General features: G+C 43.7%; 1 protein-coding gene across 1 annotated transcript in view; it reads left to right on the forward strand.

Moving 5' to 3' along the window:
* Positions 1-17,088, forward strand: part of HCRTR2 (hypocretin receptor 2) — an 81,751-nt gene extending 64,663 nt beyond the window's left edge. Inside the window, exons 5-7 of the mRNA XM_066609161.1 lie at positions 10,855-11,078; positions 12,681-12,802; positions 16,862-17,088. Of these exons, the coding sequence (XP_066465258.1) occupies positions 10,855-11,078; positions 12,681-12,802; positions 16,862-17,088 (573 nt within the window). The remainder of the gene's footprint in view (positions 1-10,854; positions 11,079-12,680; positions 12,803-16,861) is intronic.
* The last annotated feature ends 279 nt before the right edge of the window (positions 17,089-17,367 follow it).

Consider the following 17,367-nt stretch of genomic DNA (forward strand, 5'->3'; position numbering starts at 1 on the left):
TTCAAAAAAGGGGAAAACATGGACCCAGAAAACTACCAGCCTGTGATCCTGAATTTTATACTAGCATGTATGCAAGTACTTAGATGAGAATAGAGTAATTAAACAGAGCCATCATGAGTTTGTAACAAATAAGGTCATGCCAGACAAATGTAATTTCTTTCAATGACAGAATCACCAACTGGGTTGATCAGGGAAATGTAGTAGGTATAGTACGTCTAGACTTTAGTAAAGCATTTGACAAAGTATCTCATACCATCCTTATTGAAAAAAGTGACCAAATATGGCATTGACAAAGCAACTGTTAGGTGGATTCACAACTGCCTGAGTGATCGTACTCAAAAAGTGGTCATAAATAACTACACATCCAAGTGGAAGAATGTTTTAAGTGGGGTACCAAAAGGCTCTGGCCTAAGCCCAGTGTTTTTCAACATTTTTATAAATGATCTAGAGGCGGGAATAGAGGGGAAAGTGATCAAGTTTGCCGACTACACAAAACTAGGAGGGATGACTAACAGGGTAGATGAAAGAGATAGAAAAAAATTTCAAAAACATCTGGACAAGCATGAACAGTGGACAGGGGCTAACAGAATGGTATTTAACAAGGAGAAATGCAAAGTCCTACATCTGGGCAAGAAAAATGAAAAAAGCACATACACAATGGGAGGAATTGGGCTAAGCAGCAGCACGTGAAAAGACTGGGGTATACTAATAGATCATAGACTGAGCAATGTGATGCAGCAGCCAAAAAAGGCAAAGACAATTCTGGGATGTATTAAGAGAAGCATAGTTTATATCCACATATGGGGCATTTCCTTGCTCCGGAGAAATTAGTTAACAAATTGTGGGGTGCTTTTTGTCCTATTGCCCCTGGAAAAAATTAAACATCCGGAGCTAAAATGTGCATAGTGCTGGAAAAATTTGAGTTTTTATTTTTTAAATTAAAATTCACAAAACACTCACTAACGCCCCTCAATGAATTCCTTGAGGGGTCTAGTTTATAAAATGGGGTCACTTCTTGGGTGTCAGAAAAATGTACTGCTACCTCAGGAACTGCAAACACAACATGGCATCTGAAAACCATGGCAGCAACATGTGTATTCTAAAAGCAAAATATCGCTCCTTCCCCTCTGAGCCCGGCCGTGTGCCCAAACAGCAGTACACATCCACATATGGGGCATTTATTAAAACTGCAGAATAGGGGTAATAAATTTTGAGTTTTGCTTTTCTGCTAACTCCTGCTGTGTTATAGAAAAATAAAGTTTTAAATAAATAGGATTTTAATAGAGATGAGCGAGCGTACTCGCTAAGGCAAACTACTCGAGCGAGTAGTGCCTTATTCGAGTACCTGCCCGCTCGTCTCTAAAGATTCGGCTCCCGGCGCGGGTGAGTTGCGGGAGTGAGCAGGGGGGAGCGGGGGGGGGGGGGAGAGAGTGAGAGAGAGATCTGCCCTCCATTCCTCCCCGCTCTCCCCTGCCGGCAGCCGAATCTTTAGAGACGAGTGCGCAGGTACTCCAATAAGGCACTACTCGCTCGAGTAGTTTGGCAAGTATGCTCGCTCATCTCTAGATTTTAACATCCATGTCAGAACTGAATTGGTTCTTAAAAAAAAATCAGCTTTTGAAATTTGCTAGTAAATGTGAAAAATTACTGCTAAATAGAGATGAGCGAGCATACTCGTCCGAGCTTGATGCTCGTTCGAGTATTAGGGTGCTCGAGATGCTCGTTACTCGAGATGAGCACCAGGCGGTACTCGTATCGATTAAACGAGCACTGACCATTGAATTCAATGGAGCCGGCAATACAGCCGGCTCCATTGAAAGCAATGGGCTGCCGGTAGAGATGAGCGAACGTACTCGGTAAAGCACTACTCGTCCGAGTAATGTGCTTTATCCGAGTATCTCCCCGCTCGTCCTGAAAGATTCGGGGAGCGCCGCGGAGTGGGGAGCTGCAGGGGAGAGCGGGGAGGAACGGAGGGGAGATCTCTCTCTCCTCTCCCGCCCGCTCTCCCCTGCTCCCCGCCGCAACTCACCTGTCAGCAGCGGTGCTCCCCGAATCTTTCAGGACGAGCGGGGAGGTACTCGGATAAAGCACATTACTCGGACGAGTAGTGCTTTACTGAGTACGTTCGCTCATCTCTAGCTGCCGGCGATCGCGGGATGAATTGTCGGGAAGGGCTTAAATATATAAGCCCTTTCCTGCAATTCATCCTGAAATGTGTAAAAATAAAAAAAATATATATTCACCTTGTCCCGGCAGAACGATGTTAGCCCATTGAATTCAATGGAGCCGGCAATACAGCCGGCTCCATTGAAAGCAATGGGCTGCTGGCGATCGCGGGATGAATTGTCGGGAAGGGCTTAAAGATATAAGCGCTTCCCTGCAATTCATCCAAAATGTGTAAAAGTAAAATATATATATATATATACTCACCTTGTCCCGGCAGACGGAGCTCAGCGCGGCTGGCCTGCAGTGGGTGTGAAGGGGGTGTGAGTGAGTGTTGCCTCTGATTGGCTCAGCGCAGCTCTCAGCTGAATGACAGCAGTTCAGCACCACAGTGCAGGGGACAGCAGGAGAACACGCGGCTGTGCCCCGGCAGCTGAAGGGAGGTGAGTATGTATTTTTTTTGTTTTTTAAATCACTTTTAATTCATTTCCAGGGAATGGCTTATATGTAAAGTCCTTCCCTGAAAAAGAATTCAGGTGTGCCAGCGGACCATTGTCTTCAATGGAGTCGCCGGCAGCAGCAGCGGCTCCATTGAAGAGAATGCCTGCATTTTTATTCTTTTTTTACACTAAAATCTTTTTTTTTCAGGTAAGGGCTTATATTTTTAAGCCCTTCCCGAAAATTCATCCCGCGCTCGCCGGCAGCCCATTGCTTTCAATGCAGCATGTCTGTATTGCCGGCTCCATTGAATTCAATGGGCTAACATCGTTCTTCTCTGCGGCAGAGGAGAACGATCGTTATGCTGACAGTGCGAGGGGGGGGGGGTCTCACTCTTGCCACTATTGTGGCTTAATAGTGAGACCTCGGAGCCCGAAATGCAGCCCTGCATGTTGCTCCTCGCCTGCCCTATCCATTTCTGTGTTTTTTACATGACTTTGGTGATTTGCTAAGATTTTCACAAATGAAAACCTTAGCGGAGCACCAGTCATACAAAAATGCTCGAGTCGCCCATTGACTTCAATGGGGTTCGTTACTCAAAACAAACTCTCGAGCATCACTGAAAGTTCGACTCGAGTAACGAGCACCCGAGCATTTTGGTGCTCGCTCATCTCTACTGCTAAACTTACATACTTTGTAGAGTCCTACAAAAATAAAATAACACTTAAAAATGATTGCAGTATAAAATAGGCCTATGGGAAATGTTAATTATTAATTATTTTGTAGTGTGTGACTATCTGGTTTACAAGTAGAAAAACTTACAATTTACTGAAAATTTAGAAAAATTAGCAATTTTCAGTAAATTGTAATTTTTTTTTTTTTTTTTAATTCAAATTTTTATTGATTTTTGAATATCTTACAAACAAATAATAAACAGACACAACTGAAATGTCTCCGGAGCTAGAGTAGGTGGTTACATAGGCAATCCGGAAGCGAACCCAGAATGAGCAATGGAAAATGCAACCATATGAAAAACAGAGACATTTAATAACAACAGTGTGGGCAAGCCACCAAGGGAGGGTGATCCTGCTTCAGGGGTGGCGGTCCCTCCCAGGATTCACCCTTAAACATTTAAAACAAACCTAAATGTTGGGGGGGTAAGAACAGAAGGGGAATGACTCACAGAAGAAAAAAGGGGGGGGGGGAAGTGAGGGTGGGGGGGAAAGGGGGGGCTTAATCTCGTACCTAGACTTCTTCTTTGTGTAGGCAAATACCCAGCCAGCAGAGAACGGATCCGTCAAGGGCAAGGGCCCGGAGATGGAGGATCTGTAAAGAGATGTACCATACATGTGGAGGGGAGAATCTCCCCCCCTACCGGACCAGGCAAGGGCCTCACTCCCCCATCCCAGACAGAGGAGAGACGGCGAGGTGCTCAACTCTCCCCCCGCCCCTCCGGGCGACCGCCCGACCCCTCCGACAGAGTTTCCCTTATAGAGCGCCATGGACTCCAGGTTTTTAGGAAATCCTCATGGGATCCCCTGGAGTAGCTGGATAGTTCCTCCAGGTTTGAGAGGAGGTCTACCTTCGCTCTCCACATGTCAAGGGAGGGAGGGTCCCCGCGGCGCCAGAGGAGAGGGACGAGAGACTTTGCAACATCCAATAACAGTGCTATAAGTTTGTGCTTCTGCGGGTGGAAGGTGGATGAAGGCTTCCACAGGATGACCACCTCAGGGGAAAGGACCAACCCCGGGGCAAGTCTGCTCAACACGCCCCCGACATCCCTCCAGAAGGGCGTCAGTACCGGGCACTCCCACCACAGGTGAAGGTACGAGCCGGTTGCGGCTTCACATCTCCAGCAGGAGTCCTGAGAAGATAATTTGTGATCTGAGAGCCACTGAGGGGTCCTATACCAGCGAGATAATAATTTGTAATGTGACTCTTGTGCAGTGACACAGGGCGAGGCGCCAAAAGAATTCTTCAGTATGACTCTAATATCCCTCTCTGAAAGAGAGATCTTAAGCTCCTTCTCCCAGGAGGTGACGAACGCTGGCTTGGTATTATGTAGAGGGGAAATAAACTGTTTCCGAATGGCAGACAATTTCCTCTTAGAGGCTGTATCGTTAGTCATGAATTTCTCAAAACTAGTTAGAGGCCTAGACGACTTGTGATGGGTCAGGAACTTTCTAATGACTTCTGTCATGTGCACTGACGTTAGAAAGGGAAGATTATGGCAGGGCAGTAGATCTTGAAGTACATTTGGAGGAGGCATGTGAGCCCTCGACTGAATGTCACTTATTTTTTTGTCCGAGAGGAGCTGCCAACAGTCAGCAGAGCAGGGGTCTAACTGTATCCCGACTATCCTATGAAGGGTATTTAGGGGGGTGAGAGGAGATGGGGGTGGCGCCAACCTGTCTCCTAGCTTCTGCCAGGTCTCCAGGGCTCCCCTAACGAGAGGGCAGACCTTCTTATGTTTCCTTAAAATCTGCGCAGGGAACCATAAGTCTTGAAGGAGCGCGGGTCCATATGAGGCTAGCGCAAGCTCCTGAACCAAATGGTCCTTAGAGGGAAGCGCCAACTCCATCCAGTACCCTAATTGGGTGGACAGATATAAATCTCGTGGATTAGGTAAGTCGATCCCCCCATCCAACCTCCCCCTCACTAGCAGACTGTGGGCTAATCTGGGTCTCTTACCTCTCCAAATATAGTTCAGTATGATCGAATGCAGGGACTTAAAGAAAGAGTTGGGGATATGTATCGGGAGGAGTCGCACTTTATACAAGACTAATGGGATCACATAGGACTGCAAGATGTTTTTTCTCCCCAACCACGAAAGGAAGGGGAGGTCATAAGATCTTAAGATATTCTTCAGCTTAGACAGGAGAGGGGAAAAATTGGCCGCGAACAGGCCTTCTACTTTTTTTGTGAGCAGTATGCCCAGAAAGTCAATATCTGTGTTAGTCCACGAAAAGGGGGAGTTTGTTATCAGAGCTCGAGACCTATTGGTTGGGATCGACACGTTCAAAACTTTTGACTTAGAGTAATTTATTTTAAAGTTCGAGATGACCCCGAAATCCTCTAAGAGGGTAATAAGGCGAGGCAGTCCCTCCTCGGGGTTCGTGACTAGAAAGACAATATCGTCTGCATAGGCAGCCAACGAGAGGGTTTCCCGTCCCACCCTTAGCCCCTGTATACTGGGATCCAGTCGGATCCTTTGGAGGAACGGCTCTAGGGCGAGAATAAATAACGAAGGGGATAGGGGACATCCCTGTCGGGTTCCATTACTAATATTAAAGGGCGGTGAGAGGGTGTCATTTATCTTAAGCCTAGCGTATGGTGCGGTGTATAAAGAGAAGATGGCGGTGACAAAGGCCGAGGGTATTTTAAAATGGGAGAGAACCGCGCGCATGTATAGCCAATTCACTCGATCAAAGGCTTTTTCGGCGTCCGAGCTTACTAGAGCCAGTGGAGTGTTTAGCGATTGGGCATGCCATATTGCATGGAGAAGCCGGAAGCAGCTGTCTTTACCCTCTCTGCCCCTGACAAAGCCAGTCTGCTCCCTGTTAATAAGTGATGGGATATATTTTTCTAGCCTTTTTGCGAGAAGTTTCGCCCAGAGCTTAACGTCGAAATTGATAAGGGATATAGGCCTGTAACTTCCGCAGGCCTCTGGATCTTTATTATCTTTGTGGATCAGCGTAATGTGCGCTTCCTGCGCTTGTTTGGGGAGAGATTCTCCGCTAAGGAGGGAATTGAATAATTCTGTTAGTTGGGGGATCAGGCAAGATTTGAAAGCCTTATAATACGTGGCCGGAAGACCGTCTGGGCCTGGGCTTTTGCCCGACGGGGAAGAGGTCAAGAGGTCCTCTATCTCCTGAGAGGAGACGGTTCCCGTTAGGGCCTCACCCGCCTCCTCGTCCAAACTAGGAAGACCTAACCCGGTCAGGAAATTTTGTACTCTTGTAAGGGCAGCTTGTCCCTCGTCAGGGGAGAGGGGTTGATGGATATTATATAGTTGGGAGTAAAAACTTTGGAACTCTGCGGCTATATCCGCGGACGAAGTTACCTGGGAGCCATTGCTGGTTTTTATTGAGCTGATGAGGTTTCTTTTATGAGCTTTTTTGATAAGGGAGGAGGTCCATTTGCTGCCCCTATTGCCTTGGACATATACAGTTTTTTGTAGGTGAAGATGTTTCTTGTTAAACCTCAATTCTAGGTCCCCTTTCAGGTCTTTCCTAAGGGAGGTTAGTTTGTCCAATGAGGCCTTGCAGTGTGAGCTCTTAACCGCTTGTTCTAGCTTAGTTATTTGCTGAAGTTTGTCGTCTATGCTTTTTTGTAATCTTTTTTTAACCCTGGAGCTCAGAGCGATTAAAAGGCCCCTTGCATAGGCCTTATGGGCTTCCCAAATCGTTGGGGTTGAGACCTCCTGTGACTTATTGAAATGGAAAAACTCGTCTAGAAGGGAATTTAGCTGTTGTTTATCCTCTTCTGAGTCTAAAAGTGAGGGATTTAGCTTCCAACGCCATTCCCGGGGAGGAGGCGGGGAAAGATCCAAATTAACGTGAAGTGGGGCATGGTCTGAGACCAGAATTGGGTCGATTTTGGTGCCGGTGCAGGATTTTAATAGGGACGATGAAATGAAAATATAATCAAGGCGCTGAAAGGAAAAGTGAACGTGGGAGTAGAAGGTGAAATCCTTCGTAGTCGGGTTGGAGAGTCTCCAGACGTCGACCAATTCCAATTCCGATAGGGCCCGGTGAAGCCTTCTAAGTTTGGTTTGGGATATATGGGACCTCCCGGTAGAGGAATCCAAGATGGGGTTAAGGGTTAGATTTAGGTCACCTCCTAGGAGAATTGGCCCCTCGGCAAATTGCCTAAGAGTTTCTAGCTGACTTATCAGCCATGGTACCTGCCCTGTGTTAGGGGAATATAGGTTTGCAATAGTCACTTTCTGGTTAAGGAGTTTGCCTCTCAAAAAGAGGGCCCTCCCCTCCAAGTCTGAGTGTTGAGCTTCGCATGTGAAGACTAGGGAGTGATGGAAGAGTATAGAGACTCCTCTGGTGGCGGATGTCGGGTGCGTGCTATGAAAAGCCTGCGCATATTGCTTTCCCGGTAGGGATAAGCATCTATTTCCCCTGAAGTGGGTCTCCTGCAAAAAAGCAATTTTCGTTCCATACCGTCTCAGCAGCAGTGCGATGTGATGTCTTTTGGATGGGGAGTTCAGCCCTTTGACGTTAAAAGTGGTCCATCTCAAAGAATCACCCATCTCGGTAACAGCTCGTTGCTTCTTAATTCTGGAGAACGTGAGGAGAGAAAAGAGAGTTACCAAATGCAAATGAAAGCCCTGGCGAAAGGCCCCTACTTCTCCTGTATACGGGTTTGCTTGGCTAGTGTACGAGATCAGCTGAAGGGTAGGGAGGGATAGGTCTCAGGATGGGCGAGAGAAAGGGAAGGAACGACTACACAGGAACAGAAGGAAAGCGGGGGACACTATCCGCGTGTAGAAGAGGGAGCGCGGGCACGCTCTCTCCTTAAGGATAGAACTTCGGAGACCCGCGAAGACTAAATCGTCTACCGGCAGGGGACCGAAATAATAAAAAAAATAAAAAAAAAAAGGAGGGGAGGGGAAAAAAAACAGACAGACACAGGAAGGGGGTGTGAGGCGGATTGGTCGGGCCTTATAAGGATAAGGGCCGATCAAATGAGGACAGCCTGAACCGCCAGGTGTCCCGCAGGGTCCCCTCCAGAGAGGCGATCAAAAGTGAGATTAGAGAGTGGAGTCCCAGCGAAGCTGGGTCCTGGAGGAGCAAGAACATTACGAAAGCTTTGATAATATAACAAGATAAAACAAATCTTAGAGACAACAATCCACGAGGATACCTATTATACACTCTTACGGTGCATAAAGGACAGAGCAAAGCTCAGAATACGAATAAACCTTAGTGTCCTTATTTCAAATAATTTGAAAACGTAGTTCCAGGCCTTACGCGAAGTCGCCTGGAGAAGAATAAACATAATCAGCGTCGTTCGGACACCTCAAGTGTCGCCACTGTTGGGGGTCTCCTTTGTCTTCTTCTTCTTCCCCTTAGGCGATTTTGAGTTGGAGATCCGTTGCCAGGCGTCTGGCGGCGGGAGTTTAGGCAGATTAGGAAAACCCGGGAGTGGGAGCCAGCACGGCAGATCCAGAGGGGGGATATCCAGCCGGGGCCAAGCTTTATGTAGATCCTCTGGGGATCTGATTGTAAGCCTGCGACCTCCCACTGAGACCCCCAGTCCAAAAGGGAACAGCCAGGAGTAACGCAGGTTCTTGGCCCTCAAAGCTTCCAGAAGTGGCCGCAAGAGTCTCCTTTTATAGAGTGTAGAGGGCGCTAGGTCTTGGTAAAATTGTAGGGCATGGTCTTTATATTTCCACCCGTTATGCACTCTTGCAGCGTTTAAAATGGCAATTGTGTCTTGATGTGAGAACATTTTACAGATAATGTCCCTGGGTGGGTCGTTTGTAGTGGGGGGGGGGGGGGCCTGAGAGCCCTGTGGATGCGTTCAATGCCCATATGCAGCGTCCCCTCCGTTCCCAGCAACAAATCAAAAATTTCAGCTCCTACCTTATGGAGGGACTCTCCATCAAACGATTCGGGGAGCCCTTTTATACGGACGTTGCAACGCCTGTTTCTGTTCTCCAAGTCCTCTTGAGATATCAGGGCGCGATTAAGGTGCTCATGTTGTTCTTTGAGAATTTGGACTACTGCACTGGCATGTGCTGTGATGGAGGAGGAGGACACCTCCAGTTCTTCAACTCTGCGCCCCAAGTGTCTGACATCCTCCTTAATCTCTGCAAGGTCTGAGATCAAGGGCTGCAGGGCATCCGCTAGCAGTTGCTTCATGAAGCCCTTAGAAATAACAGCGCTGTCATCCTCTTCGTCCGATGAGGACTCCCCTCCCCTCTCCTTACTTTGAGCAGAGTCTGCAGCCTCGTGGATCGGCGCCATCTTGGGGAGGGAGCGCGGGGACCGGGAGTCCCGTTCTTTTAGAAAGCGCTGCATCCCCACTTGATTTTTCAGCGCCCGGGGGGTGCCCAGCTGTTCTCCGCTCCTCTCCTTAGCTGTCTTCGGCATGATCGCTAAAAATAGCTGCGATAGGACCCTGCAGGGACGTCTCACTGACGGAGCGCTGGTCTTAGGCAGCCATCGCGCTCGGAGGTCAGGCTCCGCCCCCCAATTGTAATTTTTTTTTGATTAAGACAAAGGGGTAGATTTAGAAAGGTCATTTGCCTAGATTTTGGTCTACAATGTAACTTTTTTATTCTAAGGGCTCAGTCAGACAAGCACATTTTCACGCATGTATAGGTGCGTTTTCAAGACGGATCTATTAGAACCAATGCTTTCCAATAAAATATTTTTATTACTTATGCCTGGTCATTTTATGTTTAGTCTAAATTTGTGGACATTATTTAGGTGGTACAATGGGTAGACCAGATTTATAACATGCAACTTTTTAAAAAAGTTGCAAGCTACTCCAATGCTTAGAAGGCGTATTACTAGCATCAACACCACAGAGAAGGAAAGTATTTGCACCTAATTTAACATACAATGTTCAACGTTTTCAAAGCCATTTATGAAAAACCTCCCCCGAAATGTATTAATGAAAATCTACCACTAACATAAAGTACCATATGTCCAAAAAACTATCTCAGAAAGCACATCGAAAAGTAAAAACTTTCAACAGTTATTACCATATAAAGTGACAAATGTCAGATTTGAAAAATAAGGCTTGTTCCTTAACCCTTTCCAATCCACTGTCTGACCTCTGAAGACATTATGATTTAAGGCTGTACAGCTCTGATGTTGGAAGACGTCCGTCGGGGTTCCCTTACTGTATATTGCCAGCCTCTCTGCTGTCGGAGCCTATCCAATGTGTCACCTCATGCAGTACTGGCTTAGGCCAGCATATAGCGCCATTGTATTAAGGGAGAAAAAGAGTAAGCCCCCTAGGAAAACCAGGATACAAATTGGATTGGAAAGTGTTACGGTCAGAATAGTTTGTATGCCTAAATAACGGCTTGTTTATTAGCATAGTTTATGTTTCTATTTTGCTGATTTTCCCCCATCATTCTTACATGCAAGACATAAATATGTGAGTTAGTAATCATATGATATGACTAAATAGTGTTTATATAGCTTTTAGTTAAACAATAAGTACCTATAGTTAACTCATTTATTATAACAATAACACTTAACTCTTTAATTTCTTACATGACAGATTCCAGGAACGTCATCCATAGTTCAAAGAAAGTGGAAACCCTTACAATGCCCAATCCAATCCAAGGGGCAAGGACAGCAAGCGCCAAAACCGAGAGTTAATGGTGTGGCTGCTGAGATAAAACAGATCCGGGCTAGGAGGAAGACCGCCCGCATGCTCATGGTGGTCCTACTTGTGTTTGCAATATGTTATTTACCAATTAGTATCCTTAATATCTTGAAAAGGTAAAGTGCTAACTTTATTCTAATTCTAACTCAAAATGTATACTCCATGTAAGGGAACCTGCCAGGTCTTATGAGCAATATAAAGTAGGTTATGAGCTCACAGGACAGTCGCCACTGAGTCTAAGGGCTCCTTCAGATGGGCATATGCGTTTTTGTGCATGCCTCAGCAGGACGTATTTGCACTATGTACGAGGCTTTTTTGCGCACATATTGGCAAATTGTACCGCACATGCTAGTATATATGTATTTATATATATTAATATATTCTTATTTTTACTGAATTGCATAGCGTAATGTGCACCTCACATAGACTTCTATGGGATCTGTGTTGCGCAAATGTGCACATCAATAGGGCAGGGAATGTGAATGAACCCATTCAAAACAATGAGTTCTGTCCTCTGCGTATTGCACAAATTTTGCATGCGCAAATAGGCACAGAAACACGCCCGTTTGAAAAAGCCTTAAGGGCTCCTTTAGACAAGTGTATACACAGAAAGGCTCGCAATAGCATGACTTTTTGTGCTGTGAAAAGTGTGCTACCACACTTATCGGTGCTTTTCAGTGTACTTTTGGCGCTGCCAGGGATCGTTGCTATCGGCACTGCCGGGCCCGTTGGAAAATGCGTGCAAAAGCGAAAGTGAAAGTGAACCAATTGCAAAAAATGGGTTCTATTCTCTGCACAATGTGTGCACAAACATACTCGTGTGAGTAAGCCATAAGGCTGTGCTTTTAATACTTACCTGTCTCCAAATTCCTGTGCTCTCTGGATAAGAAGCTGCTGCTGGCTCTGTATATGAGGGGCTCGACAGACGGACATAAATTCTGGTAATTAATGGTAATTTCCATGTGCATAACGTGGAGAATAGAAATCAGTTTTATTCTTCCTTTTTTTATGCCTGATTTTTTTCACAGGCACCAAAAAAAAAAGTTGGACCAGCCATACCTTGTGTGTGTTTGTGCACCAAAGAGGCTCATAGAGGTCTACGGGAGGGGCACAAACACGCACATTTGCCTGTGCAGGTATGCACTGTGTTTAGCGCATACCCGCGATCACCCGCAAATTAGTTTTTAAATCAGGACAGAGTGATTCCCCCGCCCGTGTGAACGAGTGTATTTACGTTACACGCTTGTCTGTCGAAGCCCTCAGACTCATCTCTGCAGTCTGTGTGCGCACCTATGATCTCTGTGTGTGTACACTGACTACAGCGATGGTCTGGTGCATGGACTGAGCAGCCGCTTCCTGGGCAGACAGTGAAGGAACAGGGTGGCAGGTAAGTATAAGAAGCATTCTCCTAGACTCAGCGGCCAATGTCCTATGAGCCAATAGACTAGGCTATGGTGCTCACAGGACTTGACAGGTTCCCTTTAATGAGAGCTTGATAATATTCGTACACTTGCAGGGCGTAAGCCATCTTACTTCCTCGCGATATATCCTAGCGGGTGTTATCATGTAGCAGACAATTGTCACTTGGTGTGATAAATTTAATTGATGACTGAATAAATGTTTTTTGAGTAGTTGGCTACTGCTGCTGCTAGCTATGATGCATCATTTTAATGAATTGTTTACGATATTTAATTTAATTGCATCTATTTTGTTTTCAGAGTTTTTGGAATGTTTGATCAGACAAATGACAGGGAAACAGTGTATGCGTGGTTTACATTTTCTCATTGGTTGGTGTATGCTAATAGTGCAGCTAATCCAATAATTTACAATTTTCTTAGTGGTAAGTTTTGGTTTTCTTTAAAGGTTTTTTATTACTTCCTCTGTAAATGTTTCATTGGACTGTATTATCAATTAATTGTGAATAATCATTATTATTGAAAAACTAAAATGTCATTGATTTAATAGGCGATTTTTAAAGTGGACAGCTTCCTTAAAGCATAAATAAATAAGACTACTGCAGCTTTGTGCTCCTTGCAAGTAGGATATGTATAAACCAAGCATTTTATCTATATGATAGTACTGTCAGGGATTTTCAGAAACTTGGCCGAGAGCAGGGAATGGTATAATATAAAGATAAATAACCTTTGCTTTCCGGTTAAAGCCTCACAATGACCCAGTGCTGCTTCTTTGGTAGTATCTACTGGTCCTGCAGCAATTACATCATGTGCATCATTGAATATACTGTAGCGGCAGGAAATTGGGAAATTTAAGAGATATTTAATGGTTATTTTCTAATACTATTTCCTACTTTTAGCCAGGTTTTTGAAAATCCTGGACATAGTAACATAGTATGTAAGGCCCCAAAAAATGCCCCCAATAGTGGTCCAGAGGCAGCACACAAAAAAACTAATGAGGTATAGGCCAATTTTCCACATTTTAGGGGAAAAAATCCTTTCTGACTCCAATTCCTGGACACTTCCTGGACAATTCCTTCAAAAATATTATAGGAGTGATACCTTTTTTTACTAACCAGAAAAATGATCATTGAAAACTTACAGATCCCAGATGCTCCTTCATTTGATACATATTGTGGCAGTTTTGCTATTCAAAATGACACTTTTTCTGATGCAGATTGCATTAAAAAACTCTCATGTCCTTTGAGCCACATTTGCTATGTGTTTTTTGTCCCTTTTGGCCACTTTTTCCGAATCATCTGAAAAGGGGCATTGCTTTAAAAAGCGGGCATGACCTAAACTTGATCACAAATTGCTGTTAATTGCGCCAAAATCTTATCTACATTTTGGTGTAAACAAAGCCTACTAATCAGTGGTATGAACTTAGACAAGACATTTTTCTTAAATTTGACAGATTTACCATCCAGAATGAATTGCTCTGATGTAGCTAGTACGATTTAGGACTATCTTCGTTTGCACTGCCTATTAGTAAAATGCACTTTTTTTTAAAATAAGGTATTTTACATTTTACAGAGCAGAAATTTTACAGTCTGAGGACTCAGTCACACGGGCGCTGATCCGCCCGTGTTTATGCACGATTCAGACCACTGCACTGCCGGTGCGGACGACTCTCCGCACTGCCGGAAGAAAGAACACATGGTCGGCAATGGAGCCGGTCATGCAGAGAGCCGTCCGCACGCGATGCGGCTGTCTTATCGTGCAGGAACACGGGCGGATCGGTGCCCGTGTGACTGAGCCCTAACAAGGTACCACATTACTGTCATTGTTTTGTGCATCATATATCATAATTCAAAAACAAGCAAAATACAAAACACCATTTTCAAGGTAGCACATTCCTTTCTCTCCTATTTTTTTACTGTTTTATTCTCTTTCCATAAATAGGTTCTGTTCACATGCCACTTATTTCTCCGTTCCATTGGAGTTTTGTTGCATTTTGTCAGCTCTGTAGTCTTCAGCACTATTCTTGCTGCCAGAAATCCTGTTATCTGACAAGCCCTATTACAAATCAATGGGATCTGTCAAGATTTGGTATGAACTGTCATGGCTGTGAGGAATGCATTAAGAAGTTAAAGGCTATAGAAATCATTGTGTATAAAAAATCAATACACGCATATCTTACTAAGTCCCTTCAGACAAAAAGATGATGCACTTATTTGTTTTTTTCTGCATTGAGTTTTCTTTTTTATACACTTTGAAAGCCTCGTAATTGGCTTCCAGGTTTTCCTACATTCAAGTGTCTGGCTGGAGGGCATTCCCAGCACTAATCAGCTGATCTGTCATGAATGTACACAAATAAAAAGAAGCTCAGATTCCCCACCCCTTTCAGAGACTGTGTAGTATAAACACACCCACACAATACTACACAGCTATCTCTCATTGTCTGTCTAGGTAGCTGCTACTCTGTTACCCCTCACTGCTGATTAGAGAGAAAATTCACCTGGAATGAATTACAGCCTTCTGAAGTAGTAGTTTTCTCTGCTCTTCTCATCCTCACCATCCTCTGGCACTTTCATAGAGCTCCCTGTAATAGCTCAATGGAAAGGCAGTAAATGCATGTTCACAACAAAGGAGCAAACTAGGGTAGGAACTGAGAAATAACCAGACAATTTACCCTGACCCATAGAATTTGCAAAGATTTCAGTCCTCAAGTCTGCTGTGCTTTGGAAAACAATATAAGCATAGAAATCGAACAATTGGAAGTTTTTAATGAAAACCAATTATAAAAAAGCTTCATTTCCAAAATACATTGATTAACAAAGGAGTGCAAAGTGCAGAGTCTTTTAACCATGATAATGGTGTGCATAAAGTCTCATTGTTTTATAAGCGAATAATAAATGTTACAACCAGATAACCAATACTATTACGTAGCTAATAGTAATAATTAAAAATAGAAATTCTGTTACCCAAGCCTCAAGTAGAATCTGGCACTGGACGGCCAAGCCATAAGTCATTACATGCTTCTACTTAATGTTATTGTGTAAATCTGTTATATGTATGAAATAAATGTGTATGACCAAGGAAGTAGTCATGGGAAGGTTCTGTGACATGAACGAAAATATAAAATCTTATAATGTGTGTAAGACTTTTTTTTAGCATATATACAAATGCATATTAAAATAAACATGCCTGGCATCTAATATTTTTGTACAGAAGGCATAGCTGAAATATGTATAGCTTCTTACACCGTGATGGGAATTCATAACATGCAAACATACATTTCCCAATAAATGAAATGTATTTATGATTAGGTTTAAGAAGCAAAAATGAAGAAATGAAAACTGCAGTGGAATTGCGTTTTCTCCATTATTCTCAAAATAAAAATTAAGATAGATTAAAAGGACTCTGTCATTTCTTATGAACCCCATTATGTAAAGTAATGAGCTCATAGGAGATGCACCGCTGTGTTCGGAGCTGCCTCTCTCGTACTTACCTTTCTTACTGTTTCCTCTGCTGTCTGCCCACAAAGCCATTGTTCTATGATTCCAGTGATGCCATGGACTACTTAGGTATCTGCGGGTTGATTAATTTTAATTGCAGCTGTATAGTCACTGGTTCGATTCCCCACTGCTCCAGCACTACCACTCAGCTCTTCCTTGATAGAGTATGTTTATATGGCTGCAATGGTGATATGATTCCTGCACATAGTCACATGTATATGGTAAAAGACAACTGAGGCCAGTGATTGGCTACAGCAGTCATGTAGCTATATGCATCTGGCACACCTGCAGCCATGTAAATAACACCTAGTGGGGAGAACAAGAGCTACAGCTATAGGGAACCAGTGAAAATAACTTTTTTTTAAATTTGATAACATTACCTACGTTTAGAACAAATATTATCTTAGACAACCCTTTTAAGAAAAGCCATATTTGTTGCCAATACTTTCCTGCCTTTCAATGCCCCTAACACACTTAGTGATCTTCATTTCAACACTGAATGGCCACTTTTTTAGATACATTCACTAGCGGCAAATTGGACATTTTTTAACCTTGAGGACTTCAGCAATTCGTCATGGCATAGATTCCACTAGATGTTGAAATCATTCTACAAAAATATTGTTCTATGCCAACAGAATAGCTCCTTGCAGTTGTCACCACCTAGGAGGTATTGCCAAGTTCTAAACAGTTAACAGGAAGTGCTCATTGATTTATGTTGCTTGCTCCAAATTCTAAACCTCACATGCCTCAATCAAAGACAGTTAGCTTGTTTAATGTTTGCATTACAAGGTAGATTAACACTGAAACTGATACACAGAAAACTTGCTCACTTGATACTATGTTGCACTCTGAGGTCACTTGTCTAACTTCCGCACAAGGAAGCCCCAATCGTGACAAGGCAGGTGTTTCTAATAAAGTGGTTATTCATTTCATATAGCAACCTGTTTGTTTTCCAAGCAACTTTTTTTAATATTTTATATTTTTTAGGTAAATTTAGAGAAGAATTCAAAGCGGCCTTTTCATGCTGTTGCCTTCAAGATAACAATAATCAAGATGAGCATCTAACTCGGGGAAGAGCCAGCACTGGAAGTAGAAAATCATTGACTACACAGATCAGCAACTTTGATAATGTGTCAAGAATCTCCGAACATGTTGTCCTAACAAATATTGGCAGTCCAAACACAAATGCTGCAGGACAAGCGCAAAACTGGTAACATTCAAATGAATGCAACACATAAAAGTTTTAGTCTGGACAGATAGCTGCTGCTATTGATATGCTGACAAAGTAATTGTTTTTATTACTTCTAAATTATAGCTCCTGTGCAAAATTTAAAAAGCCATACATTTGAAATGTAGGATTACTGTATGCTCCCAATACAATATTGCGTACCTCTTTAAATAAAGTTTTAATAGTAAAACATTTAATGGATAGAAAACAGTTCTATCTGTCTACATGGATTGTGAACTTGTTAAGTTGCAAGATATATATGAAC

This window comes from Eleutherodactylus coqui, chromosome 1 (assembly GCF_035609145.1).
Source record: "Eleutherodactylus coqui strain aEleCoq1 chromosome 1, aEleCoq1.hap1, whole genome shotgun sequence".
Classification (NCBI taxonomy): Eukaryota; Metazoa; Chordata; class Amphibia; order Anura; family Eleutherodactylidae; genus Eleutherodactylus; species Eleutherodactylus coqui.